The 16,378-nt window shown below is 41.7% G+C and overlaps 1 protein-coding gene across 3 annotated transcripts in view; it reads left to right on the top strand.

Moving 5' to 3' along the window:
- The window catches only part of STK4 (serine/threonine kinase 4), a 45,877-nt gene that overhangs the window by 8,268 nt on the left and 21,231 nt on the right, over nt 1-16,378 (top strand). For all 3 annotated transcript variants that reach the window (XM_035343769.1, XM_035343768.1, XM_035343770.1), the window contains 2 exons: nt 1,827-2,013; nt 14,128-14,285. In XM_035343769.1, coding sequence (XP_035199660.1) covers nt 1,827-2,013; nt 14,128-14,285 — 345 coding nt within the window. The remainder of the gene's footprint in view (nt 1-1,826; nt 2,014-14,127; nt 14,286-16,378) is intronic.

The following is a 16,378-nucleotide window of genomic DNA, read 5'->3' as shown; positions in this document are numbered from 1 at the left end:
ATTTACGTCCTGGGTGCCTTGGTTCAATGGTTACAGCATGTGAATATGGAAAGCATGTTGAAAGCTTTTTTTTTTTTTTTTTTTTTTTTGAGCCTCTGCTTGCTTCAATCTGGATAAATGAAATGGGCAACAGAAGGCATTGTATGGCACAGTCCTTTTCAGATGTTGGACACGAATAGCATGTTGCACAGTAAAACACAGATCTAATACGTTGTTCATCTGGTTTTCCAGTTTAGGGCTGCATATTTCTTCAGTGTGGAAGTAATTTTACTGGTTGCCTTGCCATGATGTTGGCTATAAGAGTGTTGTCCCTACCCTCTCCCCTTTGTTTCTGACTGATCTGGGGTCTCGTTGCTGAGAGATGGTGTCTCTATAGTGGAGCTGAGTGGTCTCTGTCAGGGTGTGTGTGTTTTCCTGAAGCTTCTGTATTCTGTGTCTGCTAGCAGAGAAGTGTTCTCAAGCACTTCCCAAGTGCTATGGAAATTTCTGCTGTTGTTCTGTTAAATGATGTGTAGCAAAGGAATTTAATGCTTCCTCTCACCCACTCATCTCCACATAAAATATACTTTTCCTCCATTAAGATCTTGTGTAGTTTTTTCCTCCTCTAGCTATTCGTTTTGAGATTGGGAAGTTAATTATATAGGCATGCTCGACAGAGCAAAGAAAAGGCGTACAACACCGGAGTGTGGAAGGGTGTACTTCTTTCTGATAATGACATTGAGAAGGAATATTACGGCTTCTTGGGCTAGACCTGAGTATTTCCTCTAACACTAATTCAGACCAGTAAGGCCATGGTCACATAGATTAAAGAACCACGTACTTTGTACTTACAACAAAGCATTTGCTTTTTAATATTTTGCTCCAAGGTGAGCTGCCTAGAAACATCTTACGAGATCTAAGAAGTAGCACTGCTCTAAACCTAGAAGGCGACTTCTGTTGCTGTTGTGGGATACCAGGTGCACATTTCCAGGAAACTAAATAGATTGTAGTAATTCTGACCTCACTCTTCATGAAATTCTAGTCATAATTGATACCGAGGGACACAGCCTAGTGAAACTACTTGCTCTCGCCAATGTAGGTATCTTCAAAGAAACTGTTCTACCAGAATTTATTTCTGAAGTTTGTGTTTTCTTAAAGGTTCTGCCTCCTGAGCTTTGACAGCATTAGTTCAAATTTCTACGATATCAATTATCTGTTAAATAGAAGAACAAGAAACAACTTTTATCTGAAAAAAAAAAAAGACTGGACTTGGATAATTTATTTCATTTAAAGATTTGCAAATTTGTTTCAGTTTTCTTCAGTGTTTCTGAATTTTATAGGAATAAAACTACGCAAATGTTGGAGACAGAGTTCTGAAATATAGGGTAATAACTTTTCTTTGGTGAGTCACGTGCGGTACAGACTTAGATCTCTTGCAGTCAAATAACTCCTAATTTGGTGAACTATATCACTTGAGATAGGGGTTTTAGGTCAACTGATATAACTGGCAGCATGAATAGAAACATAAATGACTGAGTATTGTAGTTTGCTTAGGGACAGGTCACCAGGTCAGGAATGAGAAGATACTAGTTGTATTGAGAGGTTTCTGCTGATAGTTTACGTGCTCTCTTATTTATCCGGCTGGCAGAAGAGTATGAAGAATTTTCATTAGCTGTTCGGAGAAAACAGGCAGAGCTCTACGTGTGTAAACCAAAATGTCACTGTTTTCTGTGTATATTTGTCAAAATCTCTGAGTTAGTGAGATTTGCCAGTATCCTTGAATACAGCCACTCTTCACAGGATGTGACCACCATCAATAAAGATGTATTTATGACATCTTTGTACAGGAGGAAGATGAAACTGATTCAGGTACTATGGTGAGGGCGAGCGGAGATGAAACCAGTACCATAAGAGCTGTCGGCACGCTGGGTGATGGAGCCAATACGATGATAGAACATGATGGCACCTTGGAATCCCAGCTGGGCACAATGGTCGTAAATGCAGAAGAGGAAGAAGAGGAGGGCACCATGAAAAGTAAGAACACATCTTTAACTTCTACAAAATTACTGGGTAAAGGGCTTCACTTAGGAAATGACAGATATCTTACACATTTCAAACACAGCAAGGCATGCAGTGGGAAGAGCCACCATCTCTAGACTTTGTGCTTTTTTAGTGTTGCTAAGCACAGGTTCGGTAAGGACAACCAAATAAGCTGTGTGGCTGTTCTGAGACACTCAGGTTGAAATACATTTCACCCTAAAATAGCAAAGTTTACTGAAACTACAAGCCCTATTGTAGGAAGTAATATTTAACGTGATGTGCCTTTGATTGCTGATAGTCTGTGCAAGACCTAAGAGCATGACTTGGTAAAAGGTTGAAAATATTTCTTGGATTAATGAGATGATGATGAGAATCTCCTTGGAAAAGCATGAGTAGAAGAAAAAAATCTTGTCTCAATTATGAATTCTCACAGAGATCTGTTCCTGCAGAATTGGTAATCTCAACAGTATCAAGGCAGAGGTAGTCATAGATGACTCAGCTGGCCAGCATGGATGTTTGTTCAAGGACTTGGGAAACTGCTGAAACTTGCCTATTGTCATAGGCAAGGCATATTGCTTTGGCTCTTGAGCTATTTCCAAAGGCTTCTTTAGCTATCTGATTTTTAAGCTTTAGCTATTGTGGAAGAAGAAAAAATTCTCAGCAAGAGTGTGGGAAAAGTCTTTTTATTATGAAATCTTGCATTGAAACCGTTTTCCATGCGGGGGCCCTCTAGAGCTTGTGGAAGGATCCTGCTTTCCACTAGCAGTCAGTGAAATTTTAGTGGAACCTGTTTAAAGAATTGTGCGAACTTGCGCAAACACTGATTCAGCCCTGTAGAAATGTCTTAGAAATGGAGGTGTCAGCCCATGTAGCAACTTGTGGCAACAAAGACAACGGAGTAATGCCATCAGGTTTTGTGGAATAACTCTAGCAGGAGGCAGGTGGATACTTAGAGTAACTTAATAGGTCACCCAAAGAGAGTGGGATGTGTTACCAGCCTTCAATCAAATGAAGTTGCTGTTTCTTTACACACAGAAACAGTTTGTGCTGTTCCATGTCCTGATTCGTAACGACAGAGGTATTATCGTCAGTGGTGCCCCTGTACCGGCTGTCAAAGCCGGGTAAGCGAGGCACCACGTGGATTTATCTCCCTCTGTTTAATGGGTGTTTGTCTACTCCCTGTCTTCGTGCGATTGTAGTGCTTGTAGCTCAAAAGCTCTGCTTCTCTCTACAGCATTTTGAGGAGACGCCTCTGATAGTCTTTTTTACAAGGAGATACTCTCATTTTGAGCAGAACCAGTTACGAAGACGTTGCAGTTATGTAGTGCAGCAATGATGATGCTTACGTAGTGTAGCATCTAGCCTCAGGAGGGAGCTCCAGAACAAGCTCTAAGAAATCCAGGGCTGGGACTACAAAGTTGAGTTTTTCTTTTAACCCCCTTAGACTTTAAACTTCAGCCTTCTTTAAAACGCTGTAATTCAACTACTCCTGTGTGCCAGTGTTCAAAGCCAGGCGTGCCGTGGTGGTGCTTGAGCAGCTCCGCCTTCTGGAGGAGGCTTTTTGAGATCCCAGGAGCAAGTGATGCCTGACATTGGTGCCACGTTCCTGGTGAGAGGTTCTGCACCGCAGTGTGCAGTGAAACCCAGCTGCGCTCAGCACTGAGCTGTGCTTTTATAACTTGTAACTCGATTACAAAAAATGAGGCGTTAATGAAAGTGATTGTACCAAATTAAAACGTAACTTTTTTTGTAACACCTTATTCTGCTTCTTCCGCAGCAGCATAACGCTAAAATACTTGCTCCCACACAGAGAGGTTCTGTGATTGTTTCTTGGACAGTGTCTTTGAGCAGCTTACAAATGCCCTCTGTGTGAATTGCCTTTAGCTCCATCTGTCAGACAGTTCCACGTTCGTTCTTGCTTAACAAGCAGTTAAATTGATTTAACTGCAAAGCTCATCCGCCTTCTGCAGAGCTCTCTGGAGCAAGTTTTTGTAATCCTCAACATAAAAGTTATGGTGGTGTTCGGAAGCTGCTGACTTTGAAGAAGCTTCATTGTTTCATATTTTTAAAGAAGTCTGTGTTTCACTTGGCAGCTTGTGTTATGACTCACAATAAAACCTGTTTTAAGTCAATAAAGAAGTACAGATTTTTCTTGTGTGGTATTAGTAGGAGAATTTAGCTTTCTGAGGTGTCTAGGGCTGTTTAATGGCAAGCTTCTGAGCTGGTGATTTAGCTCTTCCACCTAATTTAAGTAAGTAAATCCATGTGTTCAACAGTTTGCTTTCACTTTATTTTTGTAATGTAAAAAATACTTATGAGGCATTGAAATGTGTTGCTTTAGATAGGATTGTCTTAGAAATCTCAAAGTTTTCATAGCCCTGAAAGTGATTCTTGCTTAAATCAGCTCATGCCTTTTCAGGCCCAGAGGAAACCCTCGTATTTCACATTGTAGGGGGAAGTTTTGTTAGCTTTGTAGTCAGAGCCGTAATTCTGTTTGCTTAAATTCTTCCATTTACTTGGCTTTTCTCTGGACACTCAATATAAATATTCAGGCTGCATTAAAAATGTCACTATGACATTGTGCTGTGCGTTTTGAAAGCACTCCAGTGATCGCCTGAAACTGCAGATAGTAAATTGTGCCGTGACACGTTTTACTTACAGATTGGTAGCTAACAGATTACTTACAGATTGCGGTTCAGCTCTTCCCTGAAAACTTTGGAAGTAGCTGAAGGACTGTAGATGAACAAACACTTGTGGCAGCAGACATTTCCATTGTGGTCAGGAGCTGGAATTACTTTTGAGCTGTGAATATGTCTGCAATCATCTTTTTTAATTATTCTGTGTGAGAATATATAGTGTTTATAGTGCTAGTAAATACTGCTGCATATATGTATTAATACATACATATTTTACTCTTCTTGCTCTTCCAGCTTTATTTGCTGTAGGTCTTTAGACAGTGGAAACTTGGCATGAGTTTGTCTTCTCAATTTAAAGAGTGGAACATAATTTTATGATAAAGCCGATAAGCACATTGCCTTCCTTGGACTGTAACACGATCAGATCCAATTGAAATAGGATCTAGCTTGTCTAGTACTCGAATCTGCCCTATTTTCTACGTTAAAGTTTCTCTTCCTTTTTCAAGCCTGAAATAACACTGCAGAATGTAGAACTGTCAGCAGCGATGGGAGCCGGGCTGTCTGTTTCCTGGGTTGAGATGAATGAGGGATTAGGAGAGGGTGGAAGATTTGTGGGTGTGGGGTTTTGTATTAATGTGGCACACGTTCTGTCGAGCATCTGGTGCGGAGAGAGACCAGAAGCTCTGGTGGCACTGTCGCCTTGATAATGCAATGTGCAGGTGAAAATTCTTAATTGAATTTTCTATGTTGGACATTCACAAACTAAATTCTTAGAATAAAGTTAGGGGTGGTCTTGGTTTTGGTATGCTTTTACCATCTTCACGCTGGTAAGCTTGGTTGTTGGCTCATTTTTAAAAGATATTTTTCTTTTCAAGAGGAGATTGGATTTCATTGAAAGTCAAATGAGCTGAGATGCAGACTTGGCCATTTCCTATTAGAAGATTCAGAATAAGCTTGTTAGTCTTGGAGTGTTTGTGAGGCACACAGCGGAGGATAATTGAACTTAAACTAGAGCAGTGTCACTGACAAGGTTCTAGAAACTTTTTTTCCCCCTAGTATTAAGCTGTAGTTTTTCATGTAAAGCAGTAACTTGAACAGGAGAACAAATATGGATGGCAGAAGGTTTGTGATTGCATCAATATTATAATTGAATAAAATATGGCTGGTATGTAGCTGAGGTAGCTATAGGTGGTTTAATGTCAGAGATCGTGTTACCCAAATTGATAATGCGGGTATTGGAGAGAACAGCTCCACATTTTATCAAAGGCATCGGATGTGTTTTGCCTCCATTTTTCCCTTGTCGAAATAGCAGCTTCTTATCCTTAGCATTATTAATGTCCAGTGGTACAGTTTTGTACTTAAAATAAATGGGTCCATTTAGGTGTAATTGAACCATAAAACATTCTTCGTGTTATGCATTTAAATAACGCACTGTTTATAGAAACACCTACATTGACTGAATTCTCCTCTGACTGTAAGAAGCATTATACTGCCACTCTTGAGTTGTGGAGAATATGAATCTCAGAGATAACTCTCCCATCTGTGCTATTCTTTTTTTTAAAATTTTTTTTTTTTACTTTTATCTTAAAAGGAGGCTTGCTGGCAAGCTTTACATAAACAGCAGCTACCCTGGTTTGTTCAGGAATATCGAGTTTTGTGGACATAAGGACAGTATTTTTGATCAATGGGAGGAATTGTATGTACTGTCGTCGTTGTTGTTGTTGTTGCCTTTTTTTTCCCCCTTCACTTGAGTAGTGGTAGCCTACTGGACTTCTGTGTGGTGTCTTCTTAGCATTTAGAACAGCGGTTACGTGCAAACCAAAGCACAAAGGAGGGTTAACTCTGGGATCTAAGCTGGATGCTTGTCCACCTTCAGTTGCCATGAGTATTTGCCAGAGCTCTAAGATGAAGCTAATGGTCTGTTCATATTTATATTTTCAGAGACACTGAAATGGGAGAAAGAGATGTATGTGGTATGTGTTTAACAGAGCTATTTTTGCTGTTCCTTACAGCTTATTATAAGGCACTCCTGTGTTGTGGGGGGGGGGGGGGGTTAGGAAGCAGAGAGGATTTTTTCTTGAGCAAGATGACAAGTATGACTAACGGAGGGAGTGCTGAATAGCATCCAGGAGGCAATATGTTTCAGGAGACTCAACCAGGAGATGGGGTAGCAGTGTGGCTGTCCCATGTGCACAGATATTTGCGCATACGGGCAGACTGTGGCCTACCTGTCTCTTCTGAGAATCAAGTGGCTTCCTACTGGATCAAAATAAAGCACAGAGAAAGCTGATCAGGAAATAATCCTGATCCGGAAATAATCCCTCTATAAATTGTTAAATTTCTTAATTGCAGAAGTTTAAAACCAAATTCATTTCACCAGCAGTCCTTCGAGCTTCAGGGGAAAAAAAATCATTGCCATGTTGCTTTCTGTTCTCTCTAGACAGGCAAATGAGTTTGCAGGTCATGAATAGAGGGGGTGTGAGCAAATGCTTACTTGGTTATATGCCCTTTGGGGAGGAGCCTGAGCTGGTGCCCACAGCATGCAGGACCTGACGAGTGCAGCCCCATCACTGAGGTTGGTTCTCATTGCAATTCACCAGAACCTGAGCCAGATGATGCAGGATATGAAACGTTCGCTTCTTGCTTTGTGCACCTTCACGTCTCGCAGCCTGTGTCGCGTAATGTAGTTAGTTGCTGGACTAAATTAGCAGCTCAAGCAAATGAGGTGAAAGACAGGTGTCCTGAAAGTCTGTGATGGAGGAAGATACCTGCTATAAAGTCATAATCTTTTTTGAATTTTTATGGAGGAGAAACATTAGATCTCCAGAACGAGGCAATCTGGTCTTTAACGGCTTTCACTACTGTGAGGATTTCCTCCTCTTTCAGAACAGGTCCTCAATTATACAGACCACAGCTTTGGATGAGTGCTGGTGCTCTTCCTTCGATGTCTCTGATGCCTTGTGCTCATTAAAAGAGGATTAGTTAGGATACCCAGCATTGATTTTGGTGGTCGTTTAGGAGCTCCCTCTTAATAGCAGGACCCATCAGGCATGTTCTGCTTTGATTTAATTTGAGATAGGCTGTAATTATGGGAAGACTCGTCCTCATAATCTTCAATATGTACCAAGTGTTATGTGGTCTGCTTTTAATGTGAGGAAATCTCAGCTTCTGTTGCCATGAGTTGAATTCATTAATGATGGGAGCGCTTTTTGCTCTGGTTGAATAAATTGGCATCTCTCTGCTCTGCTGTATCAAATGACTCAGTCCTGTTCATACTGTACAAATTATGCTGTCCAGCTGTTAAAGTTCATCTGTGATCTCAGAGAAGTAGCCTGAAGCAAATAAAACCACGGTTCCATTTGAAATTTTAATATTGATGAAGTGTTGCACATAATAACCAGGCACTGCTTTGTGCATCCTAAATACGTGAGCAATTGGAGTCTTAAAGTTACGTAATTCAAATTAAAGCAAAAGAGGGGAACTTAACAAACATTATGGGGGACTAAGCCTGTTACATGACAAGTCAGTGGAAGATCTCTGCTTATTTAAACCCCCAAAATGAAGGATGAAAATAGATACAAATCTATTAAAAAAAAGGCAAGGAGGGGTGCGTGAGTAGAGACTAATGTTTTGAACACCTGAGAGCTGAGCGCTCTCAAGAACGAGTGCATGTACACAAGCTACCAATAAACTTTAGACCGAAGGTGAGAGGGTTTATGGCTCTAATGGAACAGCAAGCCTCTCGACAGCAAGGACAAAACAAAAGGGTTGCTTTACGATAGCTCGTGATCCCTCAGTGAAAGGGACTCTATAATTTTGTATATGACAGCAGAAACTGCTTCTCCCAGGGGACTTTCTCTGGTCTTACGTCTGACAAAAGGCAGCGATGGTTGTGCTTGCTGTAGAGCTAATGTGAGTGCTCACCGTGTCTCTGCAGAGCTTGGTTTGGAGCTCCCGCTCACAGGGTGCATCTCCCTGAGCTTTGCTCAGGGCATTCATAATTCTTTCCTAGCACAAGTGAGTCGATTTTTAAAAATGTGATCTTGTTGCTCCTGACATCCTCTTAAAATGCAGGTATCTTCCAAAGCCGAGGACAGTTGTCTTTCTAAAGATTGCAGCTTCCTGGAATCGACAAATGTGTATTCTTGTATCAAGTATCTGATCTTTTAATTTGATATTGCTAGTGTAGTAATTCATCACTTCATGGTTGTTGATTTAAATTACCTTCTTCATAGATGAATGTTCCCCTTACCCAATCTGGTACGGCTGCTGGTTCTTAAAATCTCCTGCTAGATGCAGCCGTAGTTCAAAACACGTTTGTAGTGGGATCTGACTGCTCCCAGTCACCGGCGTAGCTCCAATTCCTGTGAGAGAAGGGAGGAAATCTCTCACCGTGGCTTCAAGAAGAGGTATTTTAAATAACACTGTATTAAATTAAGTGACTCGAGTAAGGAGCACACACAACGTGCTCCTGAGGTTATGTTTCTTTCTTGTGACGGGCTCTGTGATGCTAGAGCTCACCCTGGCTCGATGATAGCAATCTCTTTGAAGAGGAAAAATAACAAAACAAGGATTCTTCTGCTGTCAAGTTGAGTAGAGAAGAATAATCTTAGAAAAGCAGAAATTATAGTTTCATTACTCAGCAAGCTCCTTCAGTTAGACAGAGAGGCTGTGCAAGTTCCACTTCCCTTTTGAAGGTTTCCTTTGAAGTTCATGAGCTTCTGAAAATTTTCAGTCGTGAGATCTAATTTGACAAAATCAACCAAATGAGTGCTTTGATTTCTGGGACTAGATGATACCGAATGATTTGGTTTCAGTGACATTCTTTACTGGTGGAAGAGAAAGCTAAATCTTGTGCTGGTGTAACTGGCTGTGCTGTTTATCATCCCCCTTTCTCTGCAGCATCATAGGGAAGTATAAATGCCTTGAAGGCTCTCCACGCCTCCTTTGTCCTCTCTTGCTCAGTGTAAGGAGGTCTCTGTGCTGCAGTCAGCCTCTAAGACTGGTCTCAGCCATTCCCTTGAGCATTCAGGTGACTTTTTTGGGAGGGAGGACATTTGTTGTAGTTTTTTCACACTCCTTAAAACTTGTCCTAGCTGTAGCCTGGCAAAGGAGAGGATCAGGTATGCCGAGGCCACGGGCTGTTTGCTGATGCTGCCTTGCTGGCTTCTTGCAGTGCCCAGCATGATCTTTTGGCTTGTCTGGGCTCTTCGTTGGTTAAGGACTGTCCCAGTGTGTGTGGTGCATGTGGCTGGACGTGCCTCTGCAGTACTGAAAGGGCAGTTACTGAAATCAGTAGTAAACTGAGCATGGCGCTCCTTTAAAATTGTGTCACAATACAAGGAGATATTTGTGGTTCACCATTTATTTGGGCCCACCAGTTTTGTGTCTTTGCCATTTTACCCATAACGATGTTGCCATTTTTCTTAGAGTTTTCTGAACATGACTTCACACCAGGCATCGCTTGGGCGCTCTCTGCAGAGGGTTTGTTCTTTACGGGAAGGCCAAAGTACGAGTGGCCCTGCGAGCGCCTGCCGCTGTGTGCGGCTAGCCCAGACCTGCAGTTCTGCAGTCAGCTGGACCAGCTCCAGCAGAGCCGTGGTGTTCCATTTGTGTAATTAATATAGCTGCTAAAAGATGACTGCACATCTCCGTGGTAGGCCATTAACAGCTTCAGAGAGCTCTCGTGGCTCAACCCTATAAGCAAGTCTGAGGGTTCTCCACGCGTTCGTTTTGGAACCTTTTCTTGTCACTGCAGGGTGACCTTCTAATGAAAGGCTTATCTCTGCCACAGCTGTGATCTCACTTTCTGTCAGATATTTGTATTTTAGTCTAACCCGATAAACCTGGGAACTTAAACGCTTTTTGGCACAGAGCTGCTTAGTGCAGTGTCATCTCAGCAGCACCTGATTCTGCAAATAGCACTGATCGATTTTTGTCTTCGGCTGCCTGTTATCCAAATCTTAAAGATATAGCGGTGTGATTCTTGTGTTGAATTAATAGCAGATCATCTTCGGAAAGATGACGCTGCTTTAAGTGCCAAGACTGACAAAAAGAAACCCAGTCGTGCTGGGATGATAATTGATTTCGGGTAATGCGTTTCCGTCTCTGGGAGCGTTTCTGTCAGTCTCGCTGTATATGCACTCCAGCTGAGATCAGAACAGCAGCTAAAATTTCAGATATTTTGATCTGTATTCGAGATCTTTTCCATTGTGTATTCTCTTTTTCCGTTGTTTGTCAGTAACTTTTTTTTTTTTTTTTAATGTACCTTTAGATGTGGATGTCTATGAACTTGCTAAAATCAGTGGCCAAAATTGAATGTAGATTACAGCATGTGCTCGAAAGGCCAACGGTGACTGGATATGGCTTTTGGTAATTTGGTCACGCTGCAATAGGTTGTTCAATAGATGACATTTACAAGTATTGCAGCTGTTGGTAAAATACAAAATGTGGGGAAAACGAGCATGATTAAGTGAGACAATTACTCTCTGGTACAAGTGAACAGTCTTAAAGAAAATGAGTTAGCCACTGTCATCTGTGTGAAGCATTTGCTTTCAGATTCTCCTGTGCAAACAATTGTTTTCAAAACATACAGCGCAAGCTTAATTTAAGTGGCTTTTTATCTAGGAAGCCAGGATTCAATTTGAGACCTAAGCTAGCTCTCAGCGAGCTGTGTATAGATTAGACTAGGTAGGTAGGAATTCATTTATTTTTACAAAGTTTGTCAGTGTTAAACATTGCCATGATTGGCCATAACATGAACAACTTATCCCCATCTTCAAACAGGCTGGACTGCAACAGAATGCAAGTGGTGCATTTACTTCATTCTAAATAAATGTTTTATCACTTAGCTGTAATTGGATTGCTATTGTATTTCAGTAATTATTCCCAATAGCAAATCTGTTTTCCCCTTCACAGATATTTCTGCGTGACTGACCGACTGACCTTCACGCAGTCTGTCTGAAGATGTCTTTCTTGAACTAATTCTGTATTAGCTCATGTTTTGGTATGGTTTTTTTTTTTTTTTTTTTTTTTTTAAGGAACTACTGCCAGGGGTAGAATAATTTGTCTTTGCTCCTGCTTTTTATGGTGCAAAAGATTAAGCATCTTGGCTTATGCTGGACCTCTCTGCCAAGAGTTGTCGCAGTTAGCAGAAATTTGTCCCCTTTAACATGTAGAAAAATAACTTCCTCAGTTATCTAATAGCTGACTGAGGAATTTGTGCACTTGTCTGAGGATCAGACATAGTCTGCCTGTGAAGTTCTGCATCACTGGATGGCGATTTTATGTTCAAGAATAATATTCTGTGATTAAATCTTAATGGGCTTCCAGAGTAGCTATTTTATTTTATTTTTTCAAGGGGAAGGCACTGCTGAGTGTCTTAGAATCCAAGAATCCTCTTTGTGATCACCTTTTGTGCACACCCTGGGGGGAGAGTCTGTGCGTCAGGCAGACCTAGCGAACCACTCAGGACCGCTCTGTTTTCCCTGTGTATGTCCACAGCTCTAAACTTGCGGTTGTCTGCCTGGCGGACAGGTCATTTTTATTTCAACTGTATGGCATTCAACCGGGAACTTATTTCACAGCCCAGAGTGAGGTGCATGTTTGGTGATGTGGATGCCACGTTTGGTTAACACTAGTCCTAGAGTAACTGTTGGGTGAAAAGTGTTGTGTGGGTGCTAGTTCCCTATCCTATTTCTGAAAACAGTGGTTTCTGCATTGGCCAAATACATGTTTTAAGTGTGGTGGACCTACTCCACTGTCTAGAGAACCATATTTTATGGGAACAAAACCATTTCACTAGGTATTGTCACAGTGTTCGCTTCGATTACGCTGACAGGTTTTTGCGAGGCATTTTATTACAAAGAGCAGCACAGTGGCATTAACTTATAAGTAGTCTTTAACTGCATTTGCAGCTGTTGTGGTCTTGTGGTGCACCACTGTTAAAACATATTTTCTGTGCAAGCCTGCCTTTTCGTTCAGATTGAGACCACGAGATGCTCACTGCAGCTCGCAGCCTGGTTTTAGGTGAGCGTAGTCTGGGCAGTGTTTGATGCTGTGCCAGCTGAGCTAGTAAAGAAATCCCCCTGTGGAAATGCTAAAGGTCCTTCAGTCTCGATTCTCTGTGATCTTAAATGCTGTCTTCTCTTCCCGGACTGGCTTTTATCCTGTCCCTGCCAGGAAATCAGCATCATCCCCCCTCACCTCGTGCTGCTTTGTGCCCTACGGCCGAGGCCGGCGCCCGCTCCTGGCACCCCCCGGGCCCACACAACAGGGAGGCGCCGCCATCTCTGAACATAGGGCCGGGCCTTTCTGCCTGCAGCCGTGGAAGCCCATTCACGTGATTCGTGTGGTGTAGCGGCACTTAAATGACACGAGCAGGGATTCGGGTGGCGTGAAGGCTGAAGGAAGATGGGAAGAGTTAGTGCTGGTATCCATAATCCCACCAACTGCGCAACGTACCCGCTCACCCTGCAGGACTCGTAGTTTTACTGCTCGTTGCTCTTGGTGGGCTGGCAGTGTTCTTCCCTTTGTTGCACTCCTGCTTGTTCTAGAGAAAAAATTAGAGTTGTGTAAATCTAGTTGTGCTGAAGCTTTGTGGCTGTATCCTTACTTCTGCTGTCTGTCTGAGTGAACTCTGTCACTGAGAATGGTGCTCAGGAGGCCTCCTCCTGAAAATGAAGGCATTTGTATTGAGGTTACTGAGACTCCCCTATCTCCCTTTGTATCTTTATTCATTTCTTATTGTGCCAAGTTTCTTAAACATGGTCTGAAATTGAATGGTTACTCTATATTTGTGGCTTTTTCAAGTAGCGCAGTAAGAAAGTGTGTTCAGAGGAATTAACTTACAAAATGAAAACCAGGACAGTCAACTTGATATCTTACTGTTTATAAAAAGAAAACAGCTTAGCAAACTAATTAATCCTTCCTGCCCGAGAAGTGTAGACTTTAACTACTCCTACCCAAGACAAATTATGAAATTTGTTTGGCAAACGTGGCCTTTGAAAGCCTTTTTTTTTTTTTTTTTTTTTTTTGTACCATTCCATTCATAAATATAAAGATGAGTTTCTGCTTGTAAGGCGATACTGTTTGGTTTTGGAACTTGGCGTATTTTGCGATGCCTGCAGCCCGGCTGGGATGAAAGAACAGCTGCAGCTGGGAGCAGTTCACCTGTAGCATGCAGCTCACGAAGCCTGGCTACCTGGTAGTTTGCTGCGAAGGACGGATTGCAGCTTAGTGCTTCCAGCACTGCCTTCGCTTCTCTGGTGGGCTTTGGGCTTCCCTGCTCCGCTTCTGGACCCTCAGGAATAGCTTTATGTTTGAAAAGCTGCTGAAAAATAGTATGTTAGCAGTGTTACATGATTTAGGATGTGCTAAAAAGATGAACTCACTTCTGGGCATGATGCAAGGCAGTATAACTGAAAGTATATTTTAAAAAATAACTTTTTTCTTTTTTCTTTTGTATTTCCAGGGAGGGATGAAACGATACAGCCAGCCAAACCATCATTCCTTGAATATTTTGAGCAGAAAGAGAAGGAGAATCAAATCAATAGCTTTGGGAAGAATGTGTCTGGCCAGACAAAAAATTCATCTGATTGGAAAGTGCCACAGGATGGAGACTACGAATTTGTAAGTCTATACTCTGAAATTCAATCAATGTGACAATCTTTAAGAGTTTCAGTCAGAGTTGCTATACGATTATTTCTTGTTTTGACAGACTAATGGAAACTTGAGGAGATTCTAATTGCTAATGCATTCAGATGGGGCATTCTGAGAAAGTCATTTTCTTCAAGTATTTCTGGGTTATCATAACCAGACATTGTCTGTATGCTGTTCTTGCTTAGAAACAAACAAATGACAACAACAACAAAAAGTCTGAGGACCTTAAGGTAGAAGCTTTGTTGCCTTACACATTTAAAATTAATAAAAAAAAAAAATCCAGATGGCAGTTGAAAAATGCTAATCCTGAATGTGGGGTGCTTGACCAAAACAAAACAAACAAACAAAAAACCCCACAGTATTACAACCTTTGAATTTCATTGTTTTTCTCAAGCTTCTACACTAGATTTTGTGTTTCTATGTAAATATCAAGCATGTCTGTATTTTTTTCAATCTTTTCTGAGCACATGAACATTAGATTTTCAGGAAATTTTCAGAAGTCAGAAGAAAGACCTGAGATTTCTGTGTTCCATTATTTATGGAATGTTCTGATTTAATTTTTTGGAAGAGGGGAGAATTTCTGATTTGAGTTAAAATGCCAGAAGACGCATGCTCTGCTGAGCACCGTGCCGTGCACTGCGTTTTCCTTCAATGATACTTCAGTGCAAGCACTTCCAGCTTTAAGTGCGTTGTACACCCTCCTGATGTTCACGTTACCCGTGATTCACGTCACGCTGCACTCAGTCATTCGTGAGATTCACTCTACCTTCACAAAGCTGTGCAGAAGGCGAGATCCCTCTGCTAGTCACGACGCGAGGCAGCAGAGATGCTTTTCTTCGAGGCTGTAATAGCAGGAGCTGTTTGTTCTGGCTGTATGGATTGTAAAGACTGTTGTTGTTGTCTGTGTTTTGCAGTCTTTGCTGCTGCTTCTATGATTTTGCTGCTTAGACTGAAAAGAATGGCTAGCTGAGGGGACCTGCTGCACTTTTTGTGTAGTCCTTGGCACTACGTTACGCTTAGCCTGAAGGCTCAAACTCACTGCATAAGCGTGTTCTGCAAAAATAACCTGCAAGCTGACTTTTCAGCCTGTGTATCACAGGGTCTGGGCCAAGCGCACATTTCTGGTCGAGTCAGCTGCCTAGTTTATCTCATTAACCTTACATGCTGTAGCTTAATTGAAAGACAAACAATTATTTTTCGATGTGTGGTATTTCCCAGGGAAGACAGGCTGCTTTGGAGTATCTTAAAAATCTTTTGTGGTCTGCAGAAGATGGCCCAAGGGGAAATTTGCTGTAATTATTCTTCTTTCTAATTTGGTTGCTATTGAGTGTAGCACTTACCCTCACTTCCAGCGAGAAGGATGCACTCTGCCCAGCACGCAGCGAGCTCTGGGTGCCGACTGCACCCAGGGAGCAGCGCAGAAGGATCTGCGCAGGGAAGGATCTGTGCCGATCCGGTGAACGGGACCTGCGTGTATTTTTAGAACGTGCAAAGCAACTGCTTGACACGCGTGTGACCTTGCTTACTGATTTCCATTAGTACTGAAGTATTGCCATGTGCGTAGATTACCATTGCACTGGAAGCAATAAAAGCAAGCCATAAAAAAGAGCAATAAATTGGGCTTTGGGTCACCTTCGGGTAGTAATTTGCATACAGCTGCGTGTATTTCTCTATTTCTCGTAAGAATTTACCAGCCTGTCCTGCATGCAAATTTTTAATATAGCTGCCTTCTCACCTGGTCACTTCCCTTTTTTGTAGGAGAAGAAAAATGCTTGAAAATAGAAAAATGCTTGAAAATAACCCTAATAATACACACGGGTGTTTGTACAGCCCTTATCTGAGGGCTAGTAGCAGTAACCTTATGTTGTGCAACATAGACGAAAACTTAAAACTGGATATTTTTTCCGGTTCAACCAAAAAGGGATCAATTTGATGGCTAGCTATTGGGTAAATGTCTTGTTTATTAATCCTTAGTAATTGAAAGCATCAATGCAATAAGCATTGTGGAATAACAACAAATACAGAATGTGTTGGATGTATCAAGTACATCTGTCCTAGGCTCG

The sequence above is a fragment of the Oxyura jamaicensis genome, chromosome 20 (assembly GCF_011077185.1).
Source record: "Oxyura jamaicensis isolate SHBP4307 breed ruddy duck chromosome 20, BPBGC_Ojam_1.0, whole genome shotgun sequence".
NCBI lineage: Eukaryota > Metazoa > Chordata > Aves > Anseriformes > Anatidae > Oxyura > Oxyura jamaicensis.
Note: the sequence above shows the minus strand (reverse complement) of the source record. Positions and strands in the feature narration are given on the sequence as shown.